The sequence below is a fragment of the Triturus cristatus genome, chromosome 4_2, assembly GCF_964204655.1.
Source record: "Triturus cristatus chromosome 4_2, aTriCri1.1, whole genome shotgun sequence".
NCBI classification, from domain to species: Eukaryota; Metazoa; Chordata; class Amphibia; order Caudata; family Salamandridae; genus Triturus; species Triturus cristatus.
The window spans coordinates 18,167,500-18,182,590 of record NC_140586.1 but is presented as its reverse complement, the minus strand read 5'-3'; the positions used below and the strand labels follow the sequence as shown (position 1 = coordinate 18,182,590).

The 15,091-nt window shown below is 49.1% G+C and overlaps 1 protein-coding gene across 4 annotated transcripts in view; it reads right to left on the bottom strand.

The window, feature by feature from the left end:
• The window catches only part of HDAC7 (histone deacetylase 7), a 726,616-nt gene that overhangs the window by 316,921 nt on the left and 394,604 nt on the right, over nucleotides 1-15,091 (bottom strand). For all 4 annotated transcript variants that reach the window (XM_085600245.1, XM_085600246.1, XM_085600247.1 and 1 more), the window contains one exon: nucleotides 8,176-8,285. In XM_085600245.1, the coding sequence (XP_085456371.1) occupies nucleotides 8,176-8,285 (110 nt within the window). The remainder of the gene's footprint in view (nucleotides 1-8,175; nucleotides 8,286-15,091) is intronic.

Sequence of the window (15,091 nt, the reverse complement as noted above, 5' to 3'; positions counted from 1 at the left end):
AAATCACCAAATCGGATTTGACCTTTTAGGTAGTATCCTAACAATGAACACGTTTGTTGTGCCATTTTTAAAAATAGTTTTCTGGAACTGTAGTAACTCCTTTTTTTTACAATTATGAATTTTTAATTGATGTTTGGTTGATCTCTGTAAGGTCTACATTAACAGGTATTCCTATGTATGCTGGTCTTTGCTGGGTCCAGGCCCGCAATGCGGCCCCCAGGGGAAGTAAGGTCGGCAGACCAATCTTCCCCTGGGGAATTCGCGCGAGACCTAGGACAGGGGGATTTAGTTGGGTTTAGGGGTGGGGTCTTAGGAAAGGGTTAAAAGGGGGCAGGAGAGGAAGCTCTTCCTCTTCCTGTCCCCGGCGCCTTAGGGAGGGTTAGGAAAAGTTTTCCATTGTCTAGGCATAGGTATTTTTGGCCTGGTCCGTCGGCCGGGTCTGGGGAGCTCGCGCCACTGGTGTCCCGGTGTGCGGTAGGCCGGAGGGCTGTTGGCGGCCGTTTGGTAAAGAGACCTTCGGCGGCGGAGGCGGATCGTCAGTGGAAGGCGGGGGAATGGTTGAGCCGGACGCGGCTGCCGTGCGTGCCGCTCTACTGGTGATAGGCCGGGCGAACCGATCTCCTGCGACCCGGCGTGCTCGACCAGGCGTGGGTCGGAATGACCCGTACGCCACGGTCGGCATCTGCAGGTGTGGCAGCAGCGGTGGTGGCATGCTAGGATGAGCCACCACCGCACAAATCAGGTATGGCAGCGCGGAGGCGGGGAAGGCAGCTGGCGGAGGCCAGTAAGCACGGGGGACGGCATCTGAGCCTCCCCGCGCGCATGCAGGATGTTGTGGTAGCTTTGGAGGCTACGGAGGGTGCGGGGGGAGGGGCCGCGTTAGGCGCTCGGAGCGCGCTTGCGGAGGTAGTGGAAGGGAAAAGGGGGGGAGATTGCAGGCACCAGATGGAAGCACGCAGGGGCACAGGGAGGTGCTGGAAGGCCCCAGTGCTGCTCCCAGTGAGTTGTAAGGGGAGGGGGAGAGTGATGGCGAAGTCCAGGCTGGGGGAGAGTTTGTTTTGGCATTGTCAGGCAGTGATTCTGTTGGGGGGGGAGGAGTGGGGGAGCAGCCCATCGATCTATCGGGGGCCCAAGGTGGGAGTGGGGGGGTGGTGGGGGCAAGGGGAAAGGCCCCTTGAAGGCAGCGCTTGCGCAGGGGGCGAAGGTGATGCCAGGATGTGATGCCCCCGGCCCTTCCAGGGGTGGGGGGTCAGGCCCCAGTACAGGGGAGGGTGGGCGTTGGTCCGATAGGTGGGATAACATGACGCTGGAGGAGCGCATAGGCGACCAGCGGCGTATTATTGAGGAGACTGAGCTCAGGTGGCAGGTGATGTGCGCAGCCAGGGAGACGGGCTGGGGGGGGGGGGGGTTGGCGAGGACAGGGCAGGGGGCATTCTAGGGCACGAGGCCAATGGGTCTGTTGATGGTTGAAGTAGGGACTGCCTTGACGATGCAGAGACCTGATGGCGCTGGGGCCCCCTCAGGCTTCGACGGTCTGGGGGGGGTAGGGGGGGTGGGAGCCAGCGGTGGAAGCTGGTAGAGGCAAGGGTGGGCCGGCGGGGCGCAAGACGGCCTCCAAACACCGGGGCGAAGCAGCAGGGGGATCCGCGGCGGCCTGCCCTCTATCGAGGGAGCGGGCATCGTCGGCGCCGGATTGCGAGTTTGTGCCTGGCATGAAAGGGAAAGGTGCGAAGAGAGTGGTGAGTGAGGTGCGGAAGGTGCCTGTGGAAGAGGTGCATGTGGAGCAATTGGACTATAATTCGGACAGTGAGGAGTTGGAGGAAGGTGAGGTGTGTGAAGTGTCTAGGGGAAGGGAGAAGGCGGCAACGGGACAGATTGGTGTTTTGCAGGCGCCGAAGGCCAGCTGCAGTGGGACCCGGAAGGAGAACCTGAAGTCGTCAGTGGCCGGCAGACAGGAGCGTGCGGTGCCAGTGAAGCTTGCAGGTGAGGGTGCCTGGTGGGATGCGTGGGAAGAAGGTGGCAGAAGGGGACGGAAGAAGGCCTGCTGGTCGGTGGGTGTTGGGGATGGGTCTGTGCGGGAGGTGGGAGCGCCATACAAGGGGGCAGAGACGGCAGGGGGGGTGAAGCAGTTAGTACGGGCAGGTGCTCAGACTGACAAGCCGGGGGAGCAGGAGGGGAAGGAGGAATCTGGGGATAAGCATCGCAAGAAGTTGCCGTACATGGGCTTGGCTATGACTTTGGGGTCCCATTTATCTGAGAAGACCAGGTCTAGGATTTGGAAGCACGAATACGTGGACGTTTTCAAGCTGTTGCATAGGGAGATTCAGGCCAAGGAGGGTTCGAAAGAGGAGGAATGGGAGTTGACTAGGCGGCCGAGAGTGCCGGTGAATATGGAGAATTGGACGTCGGCATTTTTGATCTACGCTAGCATATATTGTGAGAAGCACCTGGATAGGGCCACAGCGCTGCTGAAGTATATGGATATTATCCGCAAAGCCCAGATGCATTTCGGTGGCTTTGCGTGGCTCAGTTACGACGAGGAGTTCAGGGCTAGGATCAGCGTTAACCCGGACAAGCCTTGGGGGGAGGTGGATCAGGAGCGGTGGGTACAATGGATGTCCTCCACTCAGTCGGCGGCGTCTACACACACGGCCAGTGGGCTTCCGGTTTCTTATCGGACGTTTCAGCTGCGTCCCGCCCAGTCTGGGGCGCGGCGGCAAAGTGTTTCAGGGGGAGCGGGAGGACAGACCTTTCCCACAGGAACTACGGGACAGTCACCTAAACCTGGGGGGGGGGTTACCACAGGGGTCTGTTGGAATTTCAATAAAGGATTCTGCACGCAGCACCCTTGCAAATTCAAGCACGAGTGCTCCAAGTGTGGCAGCTGCCACCCTGTCACACGTTTCACGCTGGCCACATCCTCCGAGCAGTGGCGGATCACGCGGGGGCAGGCTGGGCCTAAGGGCTCCAAAGCCAGTTAATGTGGAGGCGATGGGTCCATAGCTCTCTCGATACCCTTATAGGGAAGCTGCGTTGAAGATTCATTGGGGTTTTGCGGAGGGGTTTCGTGTGGGTTATCAGGGTCCTAGGGAGCGGAGATGGGCGGAGAATTTGAGGTCAGCGAAAGAATTGCCAGATTGAGGAAGGAGGTACTGGAGGGCAGGATCGCGGGTCCTTTTGACACATGGCCGCTGCCGGATCTTATTGTCTCCCCGCTGGGGGTGGTGCCCAAGAAGGAGCAAGGGGAGTTTAGATTGATCCATCATTTGTCCTTGCCGGAGGGGACGTCAGCGAATGATTTCATTGCGGTGGAAGATTCCAAGGTGCTGTATGCGTCAGTGGATGATGCGACCTGCTTGGTGCAGGCGTGCGGCCGGGGGGCGGAGTTGGCAAAGTGTGACATCGAATCGGCGTTTCGCCTCCTTCCCATTCATCCAGCGGATTTCTCCTTGTTGGGGATGCAATTTGGGGGGGCAATTTTTGTTGACAAGGTCTTGCCCATGGGCTGCGCGATTTCATGTGCTCTTTTTGAAACTTTCAGTTCCTTTCTTCAGTGGGCCTTCACGGACTTTTTCTTTCGTAGTTTGCGTTGGGGGTCCAGGAGCTAAGACGGTTACCTGGATTGTCGGACATTCTTTTGTTCATTGGGCATCAAAATACGCGGACAGGCAGGTGTACGGTCGTAGCCTTGGCCTGCGGAGCAGCCACCATGAGGTACACTGATGGGGCAAGAGCGGGATGCGCTGGGGAGCCTTGTTGCCCTGGCTGACAAAAAATGTGTCTCAGAGGGGTTGCCCAGACATGCTTGTTATCCACTTGGGGGAAAATGACTTGGTGAAACAATCCAGAGTGTCTCTTTTACATTTGATGCAACGGGACTTGGAAGCAATGCGAAGCAATGTGGCTGGTGCCTGTATTGTGTGGACTGAATTCGTACCGCGCCGGATGAAGCCCGCAGCTGTCGAAAGAGCACGGCGAAAGCTGAATAGGGCCATGAGAGTTTTTTGTGGTAACAATGGTATCAAAGTTATTGCTCACACAGGTTTACGGCTCGAGGAGCCCCTTCTTTTTCGCGACGATGGAGTGCTCCTTTAGTACATGGGTAATGCATATTATATGTTGGAATTGAGGGATGTCATCAGTAAATTGTGGAACGAGTCCATTTGGTGTCGACGGATTTGAGGACGAAAGGTGCACTCGAGATGTGTGGGGCAGGTAACCGCCCTCCGGGGGTTTCCTGGTTGGCGGTACTTGGGAGGGGGGAGTCCATGACGGGCATACTCACCCTTCCGGGGAGGGGGATACATGTGCAAGGTGGGGGTGCGTCATGCAGGAGTGCGATGGCTGGAGATGGAGGAGGTTGAAAGAGAATTGAGGAAGTGAATGGGATAAGTGAAGAGGTCGCTAGGTGTTGTGGGAGTGAGTAATTGGAGTGTGGGAGTGAACGGAGGGATGAGAGTCATGAGGGTGGGGATTGTTGGGGGTTATTGATGTCGTGTATATGTTGTTCAACCCTGTCCTAATAAATGGCCTTTTACACTAAACTAACACGGTGGAGTGGTTATTGCACAATGCGGCCCCCAGGGGAAGTAAGGTCGGCAGACCAGTTTTCCCCTGGGGAATTTGCGCGAGACCTAGGACAGGGGGGTTTAGTTGGGTTTAGGGGGTGGGGTCTTAGGAAAGGGTTAAAAGGGGGCAGGAGAGGAAACTCTTCCTCTTCCTGTCCCCAGCGCCTTAGGGAGGGTTAGGAAAAGTTTTCCGTTGTCCACCCGCCCACCCGACTTGTTCTAGGTGGGGTAAGGGGTGTAACTGAATAAAGCGTGCCAGTTTAGGACGGGTTGAGGCGAGGCATTAGCGGTAATTGGGGAGGCGGGGGGGGGTGGGGGGGAAGGCCATGACAGGCATACTCACCCCTCCGGGGAGGGGGATACAGGTGCAAAGTGGGGGTGCGTCATGCAGGAGTGTGATGGCTGGAGATGATGGAGGAGGTTGAAAGAGAATTGAGGAAGCGAATGGGATAAGTGAAGAGGTCGCTGGGTGATGTGGGAGTGAGTAATTGGAGTGTGGGAGGGAATGGAGGGATGAGACACATGAGGTTGGGGATTGTTGGGGGTTACTGATGTTGTGTATATGTTGTTCAACCCTGTCCTAATAAATGGCCTTTTACGCTAAACTGGTACAAAAGGGGGTGGTGATGGACGGAGCATCAGAACCAATCAAACACTCACACCCAGTCAACAGATCTGGGTTTGATCCATCACCGTTCTTTAGCCCACTCTGCCACCCCAGTTCAGACATGGCCATATGCAAATCAGTATGACCCTGTGCCTCATGGGAACAGTCCAGCCCGAACTGCCAAGCCATGCCTTCCCTGGACCGGAAACAAGCTTCCTGGGACCGGTTTCTGGCATTTCAGCCGTCTTCAGCCAGGCTTGCTTGAATCCAGTGGCAAAGTGAGCAAGGGACTTACGTCTGAGCATACCCTGCCAACTTATGGCGAACAAAGCAGTACAAAAGGGGGTGGTGATGGACGGAGCATCAGAACCAATCAAACACTCACACCCAGTCAACAGATCTGGGTTTGATCCATCACCGTTTTTTAGCCCACTCTGCCACCCCAGTTCAGACATGGCCATATGCAAATCAGTCTGACCCTTTTACGCTAAACTAACAGCGTGGAGTGGTTATTGCGCGATCCTAGTCTCTGCGCACAGCCATTGAAGGCTCGAGCAGATGTCGGGCTCTAGCTCGGCCTGATGTCGGGCTCTAGCTCGGCCTGAAGTGCCCATGGAGCCTCCAAGCGAAACAAGGTCGAGCCGAGGCGCTATAGATTCCGCCTCTCCTGCATCCCTGAAGGCATGGGCCACGCCACCCTCCACGCCGTCCTGGGTGAACTAGTGAACAGGCTGGCAGTGTTTTCCGACGTAGCAAAAAGCCTGTGACCCTGGGCGCCTTCCTCTGCTGCAGCCTAGCGGCTTGGAGCATTACTCGACAGTGTGCAGAGGGGGAGGCAGAAAGAATGGTAATGGGGCCAGGGGTTGAGAACTGGGCTGGTATGAAGTAGAGAGGAAATAAGAGCCAGAATACAGATTGAGAGTCAGCGGAGAAAGGGAGGTAGCGGGTGAGAAGCGAAAACGACAAAAAGTGAGAAGTGGTGGAAGAGAAACAGACTGAGGTAAACACGGAAAAAGGAAAAAGCGAGGAGAGAAAGTGGAGCCAGAAACAAACAGAAGAGAGAACACAAGAAAAGAGAAACAGGTACACAGGGAGAAATATGAAGCAGACAGCAAGCTGGAGGAAGAACGAGAGAAAGCAGAAGACTTTGCCAGTGACTATTTTCGCTGCTCCGCTCTTGTTTTGGGTCTTAGAGTCAAGCTGGCCGCTGGCTCGGCTCTGGCTCGACTCTTCTCACTGATCTTTGGCTTACCACCTCTGCTAGTAAGTAACAGCTATAGGCTACTAAAGCTAGTATCGATGGTTTGCATGCAACGAGTCTAAACTGAGGAGGGTGTTGCACACAAAATAATGATGGACTGGGATAGGCCGAATAATTGCCAGTGGCTGAGATGAATTCAAGCATTTCATCCATCATGTGTGTGTAGGTTTCACAACTGTACTGAGCTGGCAGCGGACTTCCAGGGTTGAAACTCTAATGTTGGCCGAATTGGTGTAATCTAACATCCTGAAGTTCTCAGAGGCGCGGCTACATTATTATATTTGGTTTCACGATTTCGGACTTCAATGATGCAGTGTCCAACCTCTAAATATTTGGAATCCAAAGTCAGAAAATCTCCCATCACATTCCCTTAGTAATCTGCCCTAAAATGCAGACAAGCATAGCACCTAAACTGCTTCATGTGATTGGCCAGTTCAAGAAATTTACTTGGTCTTATTTGCCAGGACTGATGAGCACATATTCAAGCCTCCGCCATCAGCTACTGTACTCAGTAAGAAACAACACGCCCAGAGGCAAAATAGCACATAGACCACCACACCGGTTTCCATTGTTTGGTGTTAATTCTCAAAACCCCCTGGTTGGTAAATTATAGTAAAATATCTTTTGATCCATATTTCGATTACAGTAAGCAAGGGACGGCATAAAAGGGCAACATAATGGGTAAGCGCAGTCAAGGAGTCAGAGACTTTGCTATCATAAGCAAATGACTATGTTAGGCTTTGAGTCATTCGAGTACACCAGTGTCCAGAGAGTTGAGTGACACTGGACTGGACGTCGCTGGACCTCAACCGTGTCTACCTGTCTTCACCTTATTGCACATCAGCCCAACATTTATTTATCTGTAGGTTAAAATGAACTCCTGCAATTTCTCTTTGCCCATTAAACCGGACCACCGTAATGTCTGGTTACATGTGATGAGTTGTCGCAGAAGACGGTTGTATGCATTCCTTTTCGGGGATCCCCAGGTAAAGAAGGGGTTTAGATGAAACACCCAGGCACACACCCTGAAAGCTCTGCCAGTAATCTGGCCTGCTCACAACATTGCCAAGTTTCCTCTGACATCCAAGATTTTCAGAACAATAAGCGACAGCCATCGAATGGGCTCCAGTTCTCAGTCCACCGGTTCCATCCACAAGCAAGTCATATAGCAGCCTTTCCTTCAGAAAACCAAAGAGCAGCACAGAAAAGAGCAGAGGAACAAAAAAACCGGAGTGGAGCCTGGAGGAAGACAGGCCTCAAGAGAAACTGCAGAGGACGAAAGCACATGGGACAGATAGACCAGGAAAGGGGAGAGTTCCATCGTGATTGGCTCAGAAGCGAGAAGCTCAGTTTCTGAAGATGGCAGTGAAAGGCTGCCCCCTTCTCTGGCTCATGAGAAGGCCAGCAGAGGAGTGAAAATCTAAGAATGTAATCGAGATATGATGCTGCAGAACTGTCTAGCCAAGGACAGTCCACATGAGGGGAGCCCAGAAAAACGGGTGAAGAAAGAAATGGATGCGAAGGAAGTACAGGTAGTTGAATCAAAGGTGGAACATGAAGGATCCCGCTACAACTTTTGCAGAGTGCAAAAGGCTGGAGAAACTGGGTGAGAAATGAAGACAGGAGGTACACCAGAATGAGAAGATATAGTTCAGAAGAACATTTATTTGCTCAAAAGAAGTAAAGGCTTTGCCAGTCTGGGAAAAGAGATGAAGAAGAAGGTGGGCGTGCGCCATTACCTCAGGAGCCATGCCTGGAATTGAGGGGATACTTCCATTTTCCGCAGGAATGCTGTCGTTGGGGGAGCTGCAGCCGGACACAGGGGTGCTACTGCTGCTTGGGGAAGAGTCTACAATGACCAAGACAAGACACACAGTCATATCAATGGATGACAGCCAATCAAAGAGAGCATGAGCTTCAGCGCAATCCTGCACAAAAGTGCACAAGTACTTGGTAAAAATCACTGTGGGGCTTCTTAAGGCAAAATTCATATCTCAGATTATCACATCAAGACTCGAAGATTAGAGGAACTGGAGGCAAATCATTTGGTTCTGACAACGAAAGACATCTAAAATGAAAACTGAGAGGCTCACGTATTGTTAAGCTATCAGACATGCTGCTGGTGACCCACTGATGACAACATTACTATTTATTGCAAAATAAGTGCTTCTGTTCAGCAAAACGCTCTGCCTACAATATTGAAAACAATCCTATTTAGGAATTTGGCATTGGCATCGGGGAGAGTTTTTCAATAAAGGCAAAAGGAAGCACTCAGTCTGCCTGCTATCAAGTAATTGGACAAGTAAATGAATGAATATGAATGTGCTGGTGCCTATGTCATTAACAATTTGTCAAAGATGAACTACACAGATCGCCCGCCTTTTACGCTGCCCACACTAGCTTCCATATTACACATGTAGACACAATTTATCTCTATGAATATCAGTCACGAGCTAAAGGAGAGGCCAAGGAGATTTAAAAAAAAAAGGTCACAGTAGACATGGCCGCCATCTTGTCCCCAGGAACTAATAAAAGGTTACATTGCCAATAAGGAGTAGGGACGGGTTACATAAGCTTCACATCAACAAGACACACAAGATATTTGTGATATTATTATCAGAAACAAAATATGAAATCTCTTCTTTGGAAAGGAGTAGTGTAGTGTGTTCTTATGTGTGATCTTCTGGCTTCTCAAAGTGTCCACCTAACTCTACATGGCTCATGTCTTTGACTAAATATTTAATCCCATTGAGGCTATTTTGTGATTAGCATTTTCTCCCTATCCTTGTGCTTGGTATGAAGAATCCGAGAAGTAGTGCAGGTCTGAGCATCGTCTCTGTCACTTAGCATGAGGTTGCAGCAGAGATGAGGATCACGGCAGAGCAGAATATATGGGACTTCTGGTTCACCTTAGGGTTCAGCAACCAAGGACCAAAAAGGAGATAGGATTTTTTTCCAGATTACCACAAGGGTTCCATGGGCAACACTTGGTTACAAACCTGCAGGCACAGGATTACCAGTTGACATTGCCTTAAATTGCAAAAAGGCATCCCTGAGCATGGTCCATCAGTGACGTCACTTGTGGTATTAGCTATGATGTGATACCTGATGCCATGTGTAATCTTATCAGTAACGCATTCTTGGGGACACGTAAAGTTGCACGGGCGACATTTCAAATCTTTTTTTGTCGTTCGCCTGAAACCTGAAATAGCTTCAACAAAAGATTTTTTTCAGTGAACTCCTCTGTCTATTTAATTATAAACTGTAGATCTTCAGCAGCGCTTTTCGCCATGGTAGTCAAATAAATGCACTGGTTTTCAATGAATGCATTGTTTTATGTTGTGAACCGATATCTATAATATTTGTCTAAATGTAAATTATGCATTTCTCAGAAGTGCAGCAAAGAGTAGAAGTCACCAGAGATGTACTCGCCTACAAGGGTAATTCTGATAGGGTGCCTCTTTAAAATACCCACAAGGCTCTGGGGGATCAGGCACATGTTAGGCACTTAACATGTGTTTGATGCCACCACTGTCCCAAAGTAGGCACCAGCATCTGAATACTAGTGTAAGACCCTAATGTAGGGACCCAAGTTAGATCCAAAAACCAGGCTCAAGCTAACATTTTGATTCAATGCAAGAGTCAGGTGTCTAATACTACTGCTATATTGATTAGAACAATGGAGATGCATAGGTACCATCAAACAACAGAGTCAACAGGAGCATAGCAAGAGCGACATTTTTCCTAACGCAAGCACGAAACAAAGAGCCACTGCTTCCAGGCTAAGGGAGTAAAAACAACCATCATTGGGGAGCAATGGGACCTTCGCTCCTCGGAGCCTTGGTGCCACTGCACATACTGCACTGATGATCCATGAACGGACGGAAGTAACTCTAGGCCCCTATGAGCTGCAAGGCCCTGTTTTCTAGCAGTCATTGGGTTTGGCATAAGTCATTCAATCTGTAACGATCCCTTTTGGGTTCCGATATTGAAATGAAAAGAGTGAGGGAATTAGAAGGATCTATTTTGGCAATTTTCTATAAACAAAGCAGCCAAACCGATCTGTCCCATTTCCATCAAAAGCCCTTTGGAGAAATGTATTATTGTCTGCACATACATAGCTAAAACCAGCGACTTAGTGTTCGTAGAAATTGATGGCAAGCCTTCCGTAGCCAGTCATCGTTCATTTTTGTAACTCCATTTCTCAACTTGGAACCAATGCTGCAAATGTGCAGCATTGCAGAGCTGTGCCTGGAAAGCAGGGTTTGCGTCTCAGTTTTTGTGAGGTGGACAGGATCTTTGTCTGCCTTAACAGGAATCAATCTTAATAATCATAAACATAGACTAGTTTGGGAATCGACATTCATAATTCTTGACCACCGATTCCGAATGTAGTCCTAAAATCTATTCTCAGTCACATTATTGTATTTCATTTTCATCTGTGTTATGCAAACTGTCTGACTGCAACTAGAGCCAGAATCTGATATTCCTCTGTATAGGGACGTTCAAGTGAAATCTAACTTTCTATGCGTGACAGAGCGAGTCCATTTTAGTTCATTATGGTACTGCACTGTCCGTACTGTGGGGGTGAGCTACACTGCACAGACATAAAGAGAAGCTGCTATGCAGATCCAGCGAGGGATTGTACCTTCTAAGCAAAAGGCAAATGGGCCTCCATATGCAATAATGGTAGAGAGACACCTCTATGAAATCACACTCCCTGCCTGTATGTAAACCGATCTCAGATCTCAGTGATGCAAGAGATATACTGCTCTATAAAACTAGGCTCCCTGACTGTATTTAACCTGAGCTCACATCTCAGTGACGCTAGCGATATACTGCTGTATGGAGACAGACTCACTGACTGTATGTAACCCGATCTCACATCTCGATGCTACAGATATACTGCTTTATGGAGACAGACTCCCTGACTGTATGTAACCCGATCTCACATCTCGATGCTACAGATATACTGCTTTATGGAGACAGACTCCCTGACTGTATGTAACCCGATCTCACATCTTAATGATGCTAGCGATATACTGCTTTATGGAGACGGACTCCCTGACTGTATGTAACCTGAGCTCACATCTCCGTGACGCTAGCGATATACTGCTATATGGAGACAGACTCCCTGACTGTATGTAACCCGATCTCACATCTCAATGATGCTAGCAATATACTGCTGTATGGAGACAGACTCCCTGACTGTATGTAACCCGATCTCACATCTCAATGACGCTACAGATATACTGCTTTATGGAGACAGACTCCCTGACTGTATGTAACCCGATCTCACATCTTTATGATGCTATCGATATACTGCTTTATGGAGACAGACTCCCTGACTGTATGTAACCCGATCTCACATCTTAATGATGCTAGCGATATACTGCTTTATGGAGACAGACTCCCTGACTGTATGTAACCCGAGCCCACATCTCGATGCTACAGATATACTGCTTTATGGAGACAGACTCCCTGACTGTATGTAACCAGATCTCACATCTTAATGATGCTAGCGATATACTGCTTTATGGAGACAGACTCCCTGTCTGTATGTAACCTGAGCTCACATCTCCGTGACGCTAGCGATATACTGCTATATGGAGACAGACTCACTGACTGTATGTAAACCCGATCTCACATCTCAATGATGCTAGCAATATACTGCTTTATGGAGACAGAGTCCCTGACTGTATGTAACCCGATCTCACATCTCAATGATGCTAGCAATATACTGCTTTATGGAGACAGACTCCCTGACTGTATGTAACCCGATCTCACATCTCAGTGACGCTAGCGATATACTGCTTTATGGAGACAGACTCCCTGACTGTATGTAACCCGAGCCCACATCTCAGTGACACTAACGATATACTGCTTTATGGAGACAGACTCACTGACTGTATGTAACCCGATCTCACATCTCGATGCTACAGATATACTGCTTTATGGAGACAGACTCCCTGACTGTATGTAACCCGATCTCACATCTTAATGATGCTAGCGATATACTGCTTTATGGAGACAGACTCCCTGACTGTATGTAACCCGATCTCACATCTCGATGCTACAGATATACTGCTTTATGGAGACAGACTCCCTGACTGTGTGAAACCCGATCTCACATCCTAATGATGCTAGCGATATACTGCTTTATGGAGACAGACTCCCTGACTGTATGTAACCTGAGCTCACATCTCAGTGACGCTAGCGATATACTGCTTTATGGAGACAGACTCCCTGACTGTATATAACCCGATCGCACATCTCAATGATGCTAGCGATATACTGCTTTATGGAGACAGACTCCCTGACTGTATCTAACCAGAGCTCACATCTCAAGGACGCTGGCGATATACTGCTTTATGGAGACAGACTCCCTGACTGTATGTAACCCGATTTCACATCTCAATGACGCAAGAGATATACTGCTCTCTAAAACTAGGCTCCCTGACTGTATTTAACCTGAGCTCACATCTCAATGATGCTAGCGATATACTGCTGTATGGAGACAGACTCACTGACTGTATGTAACCGGAGCTCGCATCTCAGTGTCGCTAGTGATAAACTGCTTGATGGAGACAGAATCCCTGACAGTATGTAACCTGAGATAACATTTCAATGGTGCTAGAGATGCACTGCTTTATGGAACTAGGCTCCCTGACTGCAGCTGACCTGTGACTCCATTCTTACTGATGGTAGATATTCTATTTCTCTAGAAAAAAGACTTCCAAAGTGTATGTATCCTAGGCCTCCTTTCTTAATAAGGGTACAAATACACAATTTCATAGCAAAGGATTTCCTGACTGTATGCAATACAAGCCTCCTTAATGATGCTAGGTACATACAACTCTATGGAGACATACTCACTGACTGTAAGTAATCCGTGCTTTCTTTCTTAATGACCCTATAGATATACTACGCTATGGAAAATGGCTCAGTGACTGCATGTAACCTGATCCTCCGCTTTCAATGGTGGTAGACTTGCACAACTCTACAGAAACGCACTCCATGATTGCATGTACCCTGGGCTTCCACCTTTATATAACTGAAAACGTCCTATCCTTATCCTGTGGTCTCAAGTACAGCTTATGCTTTGTAACCAGAGGCCCGCTATGCTATGCAACCAGACTCACCTTATACTATGGGACTGGACTTATGCCCTTTGAAGGTCCTTTTTACATGGAACCGAAAACTGCCTACTCTCAGGAGCCACAGACAGCCCTCCGTCTGGAACCAGAGGCACACTACACTATGGATGTATACTCCATCTACCATTCAGCACCAGACAACTCAAAGGCTGAAGGAATCCGAGGTTCCCCACCCTTTGGAAGCAGACACAACAGAAATGGAGATAAGCAGGTTAGCAAAAGGCAATAGGCAGCCGGTTTCGCTGTAATGTTATAGCAGGTGACCGACCCACCCAATATGAGCTGCTTACATCACTGTATTGCTCCAGCCAGTGATGGCTAAAATACCTGCACTGCACTGACATGAGTTGAAGTCAACCTTCTTTTTACAGCAGTATTATATGCTGGAAAGGCAAAATACTTGGCCCTCAGAATTCTACATACAGTACCATTACTTGTGTGAGAGTAGATCTTAGTTACCTCCGAGGTGCATATGGGAATTCCATATATTTATTGTTAACCATTTCAGCTCCTAAAAACAAAGAGCCACCTACCTATCACCATGTGCATGAAATAATTCGACGCAGAAAGAGGTGATTTGAGAATTAGGACATCCAGAGCTCTCTATATTATACTCTGTTGTACTTTAAAGTCATCTTTTGGGGATTGTGGTGGTTCAATATAGTACCTACAAATTCCCTTTCATTTTGCCTTCTGAGAGTGTTCCTGTATGCCCAAAGTGACAAAGATCCAGCTTTGAACACAGAGTTTGTAAACTGTAACAGTTCTCCTCTTTTTAGGTGTGTCACAATATTGATTTGACAATCCAGAAACCACACCCATGTCAAAATGGTGGAGTTTCATTTGCAAGGATCATCTTCCAAAAGTCAGTTCTGTACATAAAGAGGGGCATAGACAATCTGAATGCCAGTAATGAGGAATGGACATAAAGAAAGGGGATTGCACAGGTGACATGCGGAGGTATCAGTGTACATCAAGAAAACATCTGCGGTTCTGATGAAGGGCTAGAGAAGAGAGGCAGCATCTACAGTCGTAAATTGTTTTCTTCCAGAAGCTGAATACCTGCTTTCAGTGCCAGACCTCAGCATCCTGGTACCAGTTGCAGCAGGCCCTGGTAACAGGTTGTCTTATCTGCTTTAGACTGGGCGCTGCCAAAATGTCACCATGTTTGGAACATCTGACACTTTGATTGTGCCCTCGAGGAACCTCAGTCCTTAGCATGTGATGACAGTCGGCGAAAGCCGGGCAAGTCCAGGCTTCTCCATGAAGACGCAGGAGGCACCCGTAGAAAGATTTTACGCAGTGACAGAGTAAAGTGGCAAGGGAGGGTGCTGTGGCGCTCCCTCTCAAAGGTAAACAAGATCAGTGCATGTCAGTGGACAGGTAATTTGTGGCATACCCTAGCGTATCAGAACACTGAACACATCTTTCAGCAAAAGACCTTGCTTTTTGAAGATGGAAATTGAATGAGTGGAAAATGAAAAGCCATCTGAAGGTA